General features: G+C 41.6%; 1 protein-coding gene across 4 annotated transcripts in view; it reads left to right on the forward strand.

The window, feature by feature from the left end:
* Positions 1-13,283, forward strand: part of radil (Ras association and DIL domains) — a 32,118-nt gene extending 18,835 nt beyond the window's left edge. For 3 of the 4 annotated variants that reach the window (XM_028591161.1, XM_028591178.1, XM_028591170.1), the window contains 7 exons: positions 22-194; positions 601-751; positions 1,506-1,732; positions 2,267-2,597; positions 9,847-9,986; positions 10,711-10,850; positions 11,122-13,283. In XM_028591161.1, the coding sequence (XP_028446962.1) occupies positions 22-194; positions 601-751; positions 1,506-1,732; positions 2,267-2,597; positions 9,847-9,986; positions 10,711-10,850; positions 11,122-11,221 (1,262 nt within the window). In that variant the 3' untranslated portion in view covers positions 11,222-13,283. The remainder of the gene's footprint in view (positions 1-21; positions 195-600; positions 752-1,505; positions 1,733-2,266; positions 2,598-9,846; positions 9,987-10,710; positions 10,851-11,121) is intronic. The other variant, XM_028591187.1, reaches the window with a different exon arrangement.
* Positions 13,284-13,311: the final 28 nt, after the last annotated feature.

Here is a 13,311-nt window from a genome sequence, read left to right on the forward strand (position 1 = left end):
CGTGCGTGCGTGCGTGCTTAGGTCCATCTCGGGGTTGGTTCCAGCGCTCAAAGGTGTTGCAGATTCAGGCTTGTTTGCGGATGGTCATGGAGTGGGCGAGCAAGTCCGGTCTGGGACATCTGGCTGACAAATTCTTTACTAAACTCAACAGCACTGTGTCCATACTGGCCACGCCCCCACAACAGCTCACACAGGTAACACACACACACACACACACACACACACACACACACACACACACACCTACATATCCACCCACAATTGTATACAGGATTGTTAGCTACCACTAACTTGTTTCTAAGGAGGCCATCAGTTACAAAGCATTGCTGTTGAGATAATGAATCCTGTAGTCCTCAAAAAAGGTAACAGAGAACAGGAAAGCTTTGATTGACTTTTATCAATTGTCTCTACTGTTTGAAAACACATACGACAGAACTGTTGTTCATAAAGCAAGTCACTTTGATCAGCTATTGATTGATGATGTCTTCGAAAAGGTTTAGCCAGGAGCACATCGTCTCGCCTCCTGTGATTGCTTGGTTTTATTAAAAAAAAAAAAAAAAATCCCAGGACTTCTGATTATTTTCTCTTCTCTGTGTGCAGTTGAGTTGGCGAGCTTTGTCCAGTGAACACCCGGCACTGAAACCTGTCCAGCTGCACAGGATTCTCACCCAGTACCAGCTCACAGGAGAGATAGGCCCCGTCCCAACATGGCAACCCAGCAGCGAGGATGAGGCGTATATATACAGAACAGGTACGAGTTCATTCTTGTGGCCAGTAGAATTGACAATCTCATGGCAACATAAAGCCTTTATGTTATAAGGGCTTCATATCACTGTATACTGTAAATTATCTGTTGCTGAGTTTCCTCAACAGTTGAGGATGAAGCTACTCTGGTTTTTGACTGGCTGAACTTTGCTTTGTTTGTTATTGACTTCTCCATCCAATCATAAGTAATGGAGGACAAAACAATCCTGTCAGACGTTCACTTTCATTGTTGCATATCATATCATTACATCCTTTCATACATTTTTATGTGTAACTAACTATGTAACACACGTTGAGGGTGCACCTGCACACATGGCAGAGAGTGGATGAGGTGTTTTAATTGTCACCATGTCCTGGTTTCTATCTCCAGCTAGCATATTCAGGTTTCCTTAAAAACCGGGATAAGAGCTTACAGATTTGTAAAACCAGGATACAATGTGTACATGTGCAAACACATAACTGTACTCAAAAACCTGATCATAACCAGAATACTAGTGTGCATGGAAACCCACACACTGCCAATACACAAATGTGTCATAACATTTAATGTAACTAGCAGCTTGCAGCCCTAGAAAGTTTTAAATTACTATCACATAGAAGGGAGTTTTGGGTGTAAAGCGGGAAAACGACAAGAGTGACTGCTGACGGCTGATGAGGGAGCTGTACAGCAATCCTGGATCAGGCCTTTAATGATGTATTTGTGTGTATAGGTGTGTTAACATCAGTTTGTGTGCATTTAGTGGACCTCCTGGAGAGCTTTGAGAACCACCCTCCCATAGTGCTGCCCAGCTCCGGCTTTAGAGTGGACCTAGACAGCGAGTGTGTGGAAGACAGCGTCTACAGACAGCTGCTCTACATCCGCCACTACCTGTGGGGGCTACGCACCAAGACGCAAGCACACACCAACACTCCCAGTGTGCACACACACTCCAACGGAACCAACACAGCTGACTGGCCTGACGTTCAGGTCAGAAAACACAAACTGCACACTGTCAAATACACACACACCTAGAAGTAATCCAGGCCATGTGCCTCAGCAGCTGTGGCTGTTGAGGAGTTCCTCATAATCCCATAAATGAAAGACAAAAACCCTCTACTCCAGCCAGCCTGCACACATACACATACACATACTCATGAGAAACGTAGACATGGTTAAATCATGGTTAATCTGATTAGTCTTTAGGCTGTCTAATTAGTGGGAACGGCTGACTAGACCATAATCCCTAGTGTTACTGCACCCTCAAATGTACACATATATATACACACACACAGAAACAGATATACATTAACAAATATGTCAAATGGTAGATTTTCTATAAATAATTATGCATCTCTTAAGTCAACTTAAATTGGACTGTTATCTAGGAACAAAGTGATTTTTTGCACTGCAACAAGAAAACTTTTAACAGGATTATTTATTTTAGTTCCATTTTCTAATCATTGCACCCTCGTTTTAGACCTCCTACTGTCCCCTTAAGTCTTTCTGTCCAATCCGACACAGAGGGAGCTGTTGCCTCCGGCCCACAGCAGTCCTCGCTCTGGGGGTCCTGGGGACGAGGTGGCGGCAGAGACGGGAGAGGAGAGACGACGGGACAGACCCCCAGGCCAATCACACACACACAGCCTCAGAAGGAACGGCACCATCCACCACACTCGGGCAGCAAATCCAGACCCATCCTGCCTGTTGACGCCTCCCAACACCCCGTTGTACCCGGATGGAGGAGGAGGAGGAGGAGGACATGTCATAGGCCCCAACACACAGACTAACGGCTGCACCAGCAGAACTGTGGCAGAGTGTAAGACCAATGGACTCATCACCAACGGACTGGAGGGTAGGCTGAATATTACAGGAGGTGGACATAATAACTGGAACACATGAGCACTATATTGGAATCCAGAACAGAAACATCACAATCTATGGCCTTAAAATTACCACTGTGTAATCAACATCTCTTAAAAAAAGTCTTATTTCTTTTAAATTTAGAAAATAAGACTGACTTTTGCAGGGCTATTATATTATGTCACATATTGTAAGGTGTTTTGTTATTTTGTCCACCCCAAATGTGCAGTTTAAGTTGTAAACAGTTAATTATATACAATATTAGGAATTCACCTATCCAACTTTTTCCGATTCGGATACTTCGGGTCAGGGTAAATGTCGATACTGAGTGCCAATATGGTACCAGTGCTATCTTTTTCCCAACTTTAAAATTTGTATATCTCACTGTGAGGACCATATTATAACATGAGGTCAGAGTTTGCTGTGGCACCAAAAACTGAGCCAGTCATTACTGAATGAATGTATTTGATGTTTTAATTAGTTAATGGACCACATCAACTCCCGATCCGCTTAATAATTAATTTTGTCAGTGTTTTGTGTATCTTTACACAATACATTATTGTGTGAATGCTGATTCACAATATGTCCAATATGTCCTATGACATATGTTGAAGTGGATCTGCTGGTGATTTGGGTTCTTGGAACAGTGGGAAACGTGGTCCCAAACTGTCTCCCAATTAATTGCGTTCCCTTCAGGGCTCAGCTCTTGCTCCCATTTCTTTACTATTGGGAGTTATCCTATGGATACTTGCATCAGTTTAGCATAAATCCTGGACACTAATCCTTTCACAGGAAAATCAACAAACCATGACCCAATGACTGGGTGCGCCTCAAGACTGTTTCTCCATGGCACTCAATAACATTTTAGGGCTGATCTTAAGCGAAGAAGGATGTCCTGGGGACCTCAAAACTAGCTCTCAAGTCTTCAAAACTCAACATACCTTTCTCATTGAATAACTGGTTTACAGTATAAATGCCTCTGTCACTCCACTGCTTACAAGCAAAGTTTTTTTTTACCAGGCATTAAGTGTGCATTGTGCCATATTTGGATATTCAAATGCCACTTATTGGTGTAGCGTAGTTGCTCCTCCACCTGTTTAAAGTTGGTCAATGTGTGGGTGATAATAGGGCCGTAGGCTAGCATACACTTTTTTGGACACACACCTGCAAAGGCAAGGTCTTGCAGTCTTAGACTTCCAGTGAGGTTTTGCTCTATTTCTCTCCATGGAACTGTAGATGAGGGGTCCATCCACATTCTGAGGGCCCGTAGCTGAAAGGCTCTGTGATACCCTTTAAGGTTAGGGAGGGCCAAGCCTCCCGTGTTTGTGGTGCATTGCAGTGTAGAGTATTTTAGCCTAGGTTGTTTATTATTCCAAATATACTGCTGAATTAAGGTATTGAGTTTCTTCCACAAATTTATCGGTGGGGGTAAGGGGATCATTGTACTTAAGAAATTCACACGAGGAACAATGTTCATTTTAACAACAGCAATCCTGGAGCGTACTGATGCCGGCAGCGTGGACCAATTGGCCAGATCCCTTTGAACACTACTTAATATAGTTTCATAGTTGTCCTGGACAACTCGCTGTAAGGATGCGTGTATGGTAATGCCCAAATATGTAATTTTGCACTAATGGCTGATGCCACATGCCTGTTGTTCAATAAAAGATTTGATTTATTCCAGTTAAGTTTATAGCCGAAGATTGAGCCAAATTCGTTGAAGATCTTAAGAATTATTGGAATAGAGTCCTCAAAATCAGAAATGTACAACAAAATATAATCTGCAAATAATGATATTGAGCTGCTATTGGATTTAATCTGGACATTACAGATTTTATTCTGCTTTATGGCTTGGGCTAACGGTTCAAGAGAGATTGCAAATAGCATGGGGGAGAGCAGGCATCCCTGTCGCGAGCCCCGCTCGATGGGAAATGGCTGAGAGTGCAAGACATTGGTAAAGACTATGGCCGTGGGATTCACATATAAAGTACGCACTATGTCAATGAATTTGGCACCCAAGCCAAGCCTCTCCATTACTTGCTACAAGTAGTTCCACTCTAGGCGGTCAAAAGCCTTTTCCACTGATAGCACTGCTGCCGTTGTTGGAAGGTTTTTGGCTTCTTCCATTACATGAAATAGTCTGCATACATTGTCTGCAGCATGAGGTATAAAACCTGATTGGTCGGGGTGGACTAGCTTCTCAATAAAGCGCTCTAGGCGGAGAGCCAAGACTTTGGAATAAAGCTTAATATCAGTCCCAATGAGGCTGATGGGCCTGAAATTTGAGCAATTTGTAGGGTCTTTGCCCTTTTTTGGCATGACGGAAATGAATGCAGTGTTGGCTTGTTGGTGGAAAGTATCCTCTCTCTATGGCTAAAGTTAAAGCTTGTAAAATGGTAGGTCCTAATATGTCAAAATACTGTAGAAGAAGTTCTGATGGAATTCCATCCAACCCTGGTATTTTCCCTTTTTTAAACTGTTTTTAATGCTGATTTAAGTTCCTCTGACGTTATCGGTTGACCCAGTTCTTCTGCTTCTTCTGGGTCAAGAAGTGGCAGGTTTAGTTCTTTTAGGAACTTCTGGCACTGTGTCGGATCTGGGTTGGAGGAGGACTCATACAACTTTGAGTAGAAAGATTGAAAAGTGGCGCTGATATCTGTGTGGATGCCGTTGATAGTAGCTCTGGATTCGCTTTGTTTTAATTTCAGAGCAAGCAATTTTCTTGGTTTACAGCCGTTAAAATAGTAATTTTGCCTCACTCTGTGCATTTTGAACTCAGCTCTCGTTAGCAGATCATTCAGCTCTGTTCGACTTGTGACTAGAAGAGTATGTGTAGATTTAGGAAAAATAAGTCTTAAGAAACTGAACGATTTACAGCGTTCTTCCAACTCTGCAATCCTTGCCTCTCTTTTCTTCTTCAAGTTGACCGTGAAGGAAGATGTGAAATCTCTAATAAATCCGGGTCAGAAACTGAGTCAGTATTAATTGATATAAATTCAGCCAGTTTGGTTCTAAATTTTGCATCAAAAGCTGTGTTCTGGAGAAGGGAATTATTACATTGCCATCTCCTAGATCTTTCATCACAACAGAATGTGGTTATCAGCGGATTGTGATCAGACAGAATTGCTGGTTCTATTATTATCGTGTGGAACATTGCCTTTAGCTCACTGGAGCACAAAATATAATCAATGCAGTAGTGGGTGAGGTGACGTGTGGAGAAAAAAAAAGAAGGTGTAATCCTTGCTAGTAGGGTTGTGAATCCTCCATATATCTGTAAGATGGTGGGATTCCACAACTGCTCTAAACATGTCTGATATATGTTTCTGGGCTTTTGTGTGATTGAACCCTGGCCTATCCTGATTTAAATCTAGTACTGCATTCATGTCTCCCCTTATAATTAGTGAATATTCATTGAGAGAGAGCAATTCATTGGTTAGGTGCGGGAAAACACTTTCATCATATGTAGAGGGTGCATATACCGAAACAAAGGCTATTTTCCTACTCATTATCATGGTACATATATAAGATATCCTGCCTGATGAGTCTTTACTGCTTTTGTCTACGGTGAGTGCGCATTTCCGCGACAGCAACACAATGGAGCCCTTGGTTTTTGGTGTCGTCACTAGATGAGGCAGCGACCTTGAAGTATTTATTTTGTAGACGATTTACATCTCTTTTACGTAAATGTGACTCCTGTATAAGCGCCACGTATATGTTTTTCCTTCTTAAATAGTCCAGGAATTTAGCTCGTTTGATCAGCCCGTTTAGCTCCCTGATGTTGACTGAAAGGAATGAAAGCTCAGCCATCTTCAAAATTTACATACATACATGTCTTGAGTACCCTACCGGAATTTGCTGACAAATCTATAGCAAAGGGTGAACTGTTAGCTCTGAGCAAGGTGTGACGAAAACATAAAAAATAAAATAAATCCCCTAACCCTCTGAGACCGCAGACCCCCTCCCCTATGTGTAAGATGCATGACCACATCAAACGCAGTTCGTGCAAAACTCCAGCTCAAAACTGCACCTCCTGTCTTAAATCACAGGTTAACTGAAACAGGTCTAGTGCATTCTTATGTTAAACATGAACAATGTTATAAAAACCTTAGAACTAGGCTATTAAGCTCTGGAATAGGCTATGTGAAAATCAATTTCTGGAATAAGCTATGTGAAAAACACACCAATCTAGTTTGAGTAACAAACAGACTATGGGCTGAACAGACCACATCCCTCATGTTCTTTCAGTCCAGCTAAATGTTAACAAACATAGACTGTAAACTGACCAGCCAGTATTTATCCTGTATTTTCAGTCTGGTTAAGTGTCCCTTTAAAGCTTGGCTCCGAAACTTACATACCGTGTCCTCAGCATTTATCATGTTCTTTTCAGCCCAGTTAAACATAGACTGTAGACAGAGTAGCCAGCATTCATCATTTCTTACAGTCTGGGTAAATGTTCCTTCAAAGCTTGGCTCCAAAACCTACACACAGCGTCTTCCAGTCAAACTTGGTTCAGTAGCCCAGATACCGTTAGTCCACAAGTGCTGAGTCCGTCAGTCTCGGCCCTGGCACCGAACGCAAAGTCCTTCCGCCGCCCTCCGGTTCCTCTGTCGGCAACCGTCCACGGCGCAGGGCACCCTGTCCTCCACAACCAATTCCAGACAGAAATGGATGTGACGCAGTCAGGTTGCTCCGGCTCACATACCATAATTTCCTGCATCTCAGGTTCTGCCCCGATGTGTTGCTGCGAGGCATTCATTTCCACTAACACTCCCTTCACTGCGTTGCAGCTCACTGATTCAAGCATACTTATTTGCTTTTCCAAGACCTGAGCGATTAAGTCATCCATGTTAGGGATCGCGTTAACATCAGTTGCTACGTTAGCTACCGCTCCATTAGCCGCCGCCAGATTTCTCTGAACGAGTAGATAGTTTAGGCGACAACGAGGCCTGCTTTTTCGTGCCTGCATGCGTTTCACTGAGTCACTGTGATAACAGACAAAACGATTTGACGTCGAAGTAAAAGACCTGGCTATTTAATAAAATGCGGAGGTGGGTGCAGGAGCCCTAGCTTCTTGTGACCATTCACGTGATCCCCCGAAGGTGTGTTGTTTTTGATTCTCGGCATATGGCTGTTGCCAGAGCCAGAAGACACATTTTGTTTCAAAAAAAGCTAGAGGCAGCCAAAAAAAAAAAAAAACACCGCTGGCTAAACTAAACTATTTAAAAATGGCGGGTTTGTTCAGTTCTGTCGCCTGCAATGATGACGCAGTGATTAGTGACAATTCTCTCCGACCAATCAGTAGTCTGCAGGTTTTCACGTCACCTTTTGGTATCGCCTCAGCTCGCTTGGAACCTCGGCGGAGGTGATACTATAAAAAGTACCTGTTAGCTAGGACCAGGGACTTTTTTTTCATAATGGACAACCAAAAAAAGGCGAGTAGAGTCAAGGCGAGTCGAGCAGGTACTATGTAATGGAAAAACGGCATATAACTTTTTGTCACTTTTTCAAAATGCTATAGGCTACTATAAGAATCATAAATTATCACGACTTTTTATTACTTTTTTCGACATACTACTACTATTTGCAAATTCATCACTTTCCCACTTTTGTTTTGCTATTTATACTGATTCAGCTGCTTTCCATGCTTAATCATAATACGTCTTATTTACAGATTCATACTTAATTCAAGCCTAAAAATGTTCCACAATTTTATTCATTAAGTTAACTTGCATATTCTTTTCGTACTTTTTGAAAATATTGAACACAGCTGAGTGAGATTTCCTAATTTGACCCAACCATTTCCCATTTTACTCATTAATTACTCTTTCAGTTACTTCTTCATTCAAATTAAAAGCCGGCAATTCAGTTTAGCATCATCTTTTACAAAAACTGTCATACAATATTGGTATTATTCAGCTTTTTCTTATTAGTTATTAGAACCATTTCCACTTTTCCATATTTCCCAGCAACTTCCCCATCTTACACATTTTAACCAGCAATTCAGTGAAGTGACAGATTTTCAAAAAACCTTGAAATATTACACTTTTGTTTGATATATTATTGGTATTATTCAACATTTCAATAAAATTCATACTAATTAAAACCATTCCCACTTTTCCAACTACTTTACCTTCTTCTTATGTTATTAGGCCAGCAATCTTGTTTAGCTTTGGCAGTTTAGTTTTTCAGCAGTCACAAGCATTTTCTGCAGGAAATGCATTTTCTAGTTAGTACACAATATACACACTGCGTAAAAACTGTGTTGGACATTATCATGAAGATTAAGTTGCTGGTATTGCAATCAAATTCTCACTGGAACTGACCAATGTGAGAAATGTTTACACTTCACTAGAAGACACGTTACATTGAGCATGTTCTGTTAGGTGGCTCAGTCTCTCGATTGTGTTTCTTTACTCAGTCATTTTCAAAGACAACAGGACATATGTTAATAACACCTGTACAACGTTAGTGGCATTCTAAATTCACTAATATCTGCATTTATTTATTTATTAAAATGATTTATATTAATGGTATGAATGACTTAACTGTTAAAAGGGGTCACTTGTAGCAATGAACCCACAAAGAATTATCAACTATGCACCAAATTTGGTTTAACAACTGTTCTCATTTTCAGCTGCAGCAAGCAGCTCCTAAAATGCTCTGATAAACAGACTGTACGTTATCTGCCGAGCCCCAAATGAAAGAAAAGCTAATTTGAAAGAATTACCAGTTGGAAGTCAGAGCCAAAATGAGAGCAAATATACATTCATCACCATGTCCTGGAACATGATTGCAATTGGAGATAATGTTGCTCTCTGTCCGCAGGATATGTAAGGCAAATGTTTGCTAACAACTTAATAAGCTGATCATACTGTATCAGAATTGTGTGTCCCTCTGGTTGTTTTGGAGTTGTTCTATCCCCCAGTGGCCAAAAATCAGCTTTAAATGTGCACGTGCAGTTCTGTAGAAATGCTAAAGCTCATAGGTCAGCTCTGTGCCTCACATGACAGCACTGTCTCTGCTGTGCAGTCTTTACAGTGTAGTGAGTGTGACATCTGCAGGCTTTTGTCAGAAGCACATTTGTGTGTCAGATTAGCTCTGTAGCATGTTGCATGTCTCTCAGTATCCTTGTGTGTCTTCTGCACAGCAAGACCTCTTATGTCTGTCCAACCCCATAGCGAGACCCTGTCTGGTGTGTGTGTGTGTTTGTTTGTGCATTTGGGTGTCCGTGTCCTCTGCAGGGTGTATTAGTGGGTGTGAGTTTCCTTTCCCTGTATCCTCCCTTGGCGCCCCTCCCCTTCCTGATGACTTGTGTGTGGTGTTTGTAGTGGAACTGGACAAGGGACCCTACGGACTGGGCATGGGACTCATAGACGGCCTGGTGAGTTGACGGACGTTTGTGACAGTTGGTTTGCCATTTTTTTCTAGTAGAATAAGTTAAAAACACAAAAACATGTTTAAGATTCCAAAGCTTGGTATTGAGAAAATCCTTAATATTGATACTGATGTGACAACATTTTGGGAATGGCTGTTAGACTGAATAGTTAGTAATGTGGATGTGATGACCAAACATTGGAGGAACTTTTATTTGTTGCAATTATATCTTCATTCAATTTTCTATGAATGTGTTCACATGTAGATCCACTAGAGTATAAGCTGTATTTATATTGGTATTGGTTTTCTAAAAGCTTTTTTTTTTTTTTTATTCAGAAATTAGCTGATCAACAGCTTATCAAGCAAAAATGCTAGACAGTTTCTTATTGCTGCTTCTCAAATTTGAGGATTTGTCTCTTTACTGTTTTTTATCATTGTAAATTTAGCAGCAAGAGTTAAGTGGTAACACAGCATGAAGCAGAAGTACTTTTGCTATGGTTACCTGCAGTTTATCATACCTTTATAGACTTGATTTAGAGCCAAAGTCAAACTGTTGATCACAATATTTCAAGGGTCCTGTAGAAGTTGTAACAGACACCTGCTAGATAATAACAAACAAACATAGCGGCCAAGTATTTTCATTGGCCGCAGTATAAATTAATTTGTCAATCAGCTCTACCAGATGCTCACCTAAATAATGGACATACTCATAACACTCCTCCCTCCTGCAGCACACTCCTCTCAACGCTCCAGGCATTTACATCCGGACTCTGATCCCTGACGGACCTGCTGCCTCCGACGGCAGACTGAGAATCGGAGATCGCATCCTGGCTGTGAACGGGACAAGTCTGATAGGAGCAGACTACCAGAGGTACAGAGGATGTTCCAGTGGTGCTGTTTGTGACCCTTACAATGGGCTGGTGGAGATTAATGATACTGCTGGGTGATATTGACTTTGATGACAGAGTGAGCAGTCATCCCACAATGTTAACCATACCCATGGCTGTCAGCCTCTTAAGTCAATTGATTACTTTGATTGATTGGTGCGAGCCCAGACAGTCATCCTTACTCTGTCTCTGCTGAGCTTCACGTAACTGGACTCTTTCTTTCCCTCTTTACTTCCTCCTATATGCTCCTTGCAGCGCGGTGGATCTGATACGTCTGGGAGGAGGTCGCCTACGTTTCCTGGTGGCCAAGTCCGACCCCGACGTCTCCGAGAAGATCAGTGCCTCCTCCTGCTGACCACCTCTGAGCAACCGCTGCGCCGCACAACACACTACCCGGGACTGGAGTGTTGGGACAGCAAGACAACGAGGGATACAGATAGTGTGCACTGCTGAACAGCAAACACACAAACACACACCCATGCATACATACGTGGCATGAAATATGAATGTGAAACCTAGCAACAGCACAAAGCCAAGCAATCAAAGTGGAGATAACGCTCCATGACTCCACCCTACAGCTGCCAGACCTGCTTCCCTCGCGCTGACTCCTACTGGGTTTGCGTAACGGACAGAATCCGTAACCCACCGCGACATCAAAGGAATATGCTGCGAGGAAAATTTGCCTAATTATTCAGCGTTTGAGGTCTAACCAGCCCCTATGCAGTGTGATGTTGTTTAAAGCACAGTAGATTTTAGGGTTTTAATTTCTCTTCAGTCAGCGCTCGGAGCATGTGCGCTCATTGGCCTTTTTCCACCTGTATTTTAGAATTATTTGTATTAGTAATTCAGACATTAAGTAGCGTGGTGAAATAGCTACCCAGCTCTCAGACAAAGGGAGTCAAACTGAAAATGTACTACACAAGACGAGAGCCTCAGTAAACAGCGGATGTTTTACACAGTGCTTTTAGAGTGGAATGTTTTATAATCATGTTTGTTAGCAACTCCCAAAGCACGATCACTGTCTGCTCAACAGACTAAGCGATTGTGTATGAATGTTGACTTTTGTACTGGAGAGTGGGTGGAAGAGGGAAGAGGAAGCAAACTCAAGACATACAGCCCAGCCCCCCGATTTAACCTCCTCACTGGACTTATACCTCAACTGGAAAACAGATGAGCTATTGAGGCTCGGCCTGCACGGGGGACGTGCAGCTGTTGTGGGACATTGTTTATTAACATGCTTCAGTCCAGAGTTTCTGATGCACAATCTTGTTGTGTTATAACCAGACTTTTGTTGTGAATATACGGTATGCTATATGTATCTGGAGTTGTAAATAGTAGTTTGTAAATATTTAACATTTGGTCTTATATTGTTTGGACATTTAAGAGAAGCTGCATTTGGGGAACTACTCAATACTTTTTTTCTGAAATATATTCATCAATTAACACTGCAACCTACCGATGGGAAAAAAAGAAACGATACTTTCATGAATACAACTTGTGCACTGCAGAACTGCTCAAACAGGTAGTTAGCTGCACTTTAGCTTCAAGGGTAACTACACCCAAATTATAGAAAATGTTTATTTAACTTCCAGTGGTATCTAGCTTTTTCTTTCTTTTTTTTTTTACTTTTCTAGGTTTTGAGATACTTGTGTCTCTGAGATGTTTGCCTCCAATTCCTCCTGGTTGTTCACAGCATTGTCAAATTACATTTAAAACATTCAACAGCAGTTATTGAGACCTAGCGTCCCAGTTGATAATCTACTGACCTCACTATGGCCTTATTTCTTTGATATAAAGTAGTCCCAATGAAAAACTGTTCACTGTGGGAGCAGTGGATTATGCTGAGTAACTGCGACATTTTTGTTTTTTTACAGCATCTTCTGTGAGCACAAACATTCACCTCCATTGTATTGGGGTGGAGGCAAAAATCTCAGACATATAATCTAGGCAAGAAAAACCAAACCAAACCTATCAGCAAGGCTAGCTAGCAGACAGACTGTTTCCATGTACTTTGGCTGTACTGGCCCCTTAAAAAGAGGTCCAGCTAGAACAATAACAGGTCACCTTTTAAAAAGTCCTTAATGCAAAGCATAGGTCACTACAGAAAAACAAGCCATGCTTAGTCACTTCTATGCTGCCTGGCCTTCTGTTCTGACCTCAGCTCAGTAGAGCTCCCCTGAGACACCCCTGGATTAATTTATGATTAACACAATGGTTACAATTTTAGTCCAAATATTGTTTCTTTTTTCCATCAGCTTTGTTATACTCTCCACTTTTGATTCTGTTCATTTCTTTGCAGTACATTTTATTTTTGTGGGTCTTAAGGGTTGTATTACATTGATCTCATGCATGTATATTCTCTGTTAATTATTTATACGGTTAAAAAATGATGGTACTTAAGAATAAAGATTGTTGGATACTTGCATTTTTCTGCTTGGAAACCCA

Source organism: Perca flavescens, chromosome 2, assembly GCF_004354835.1.
Source record: "Perca flavescens isolate YP-PL-M2 chromosome 2, PFLA_1.0, whole genome shotgun sequence".
Classification (NCBI taxonomy): domain Eukaryota; kingdom Metazoa; phylum Chordata; class Actinopteri; order Perciformes; family Percidae; genus Perca; species Perca flavescens.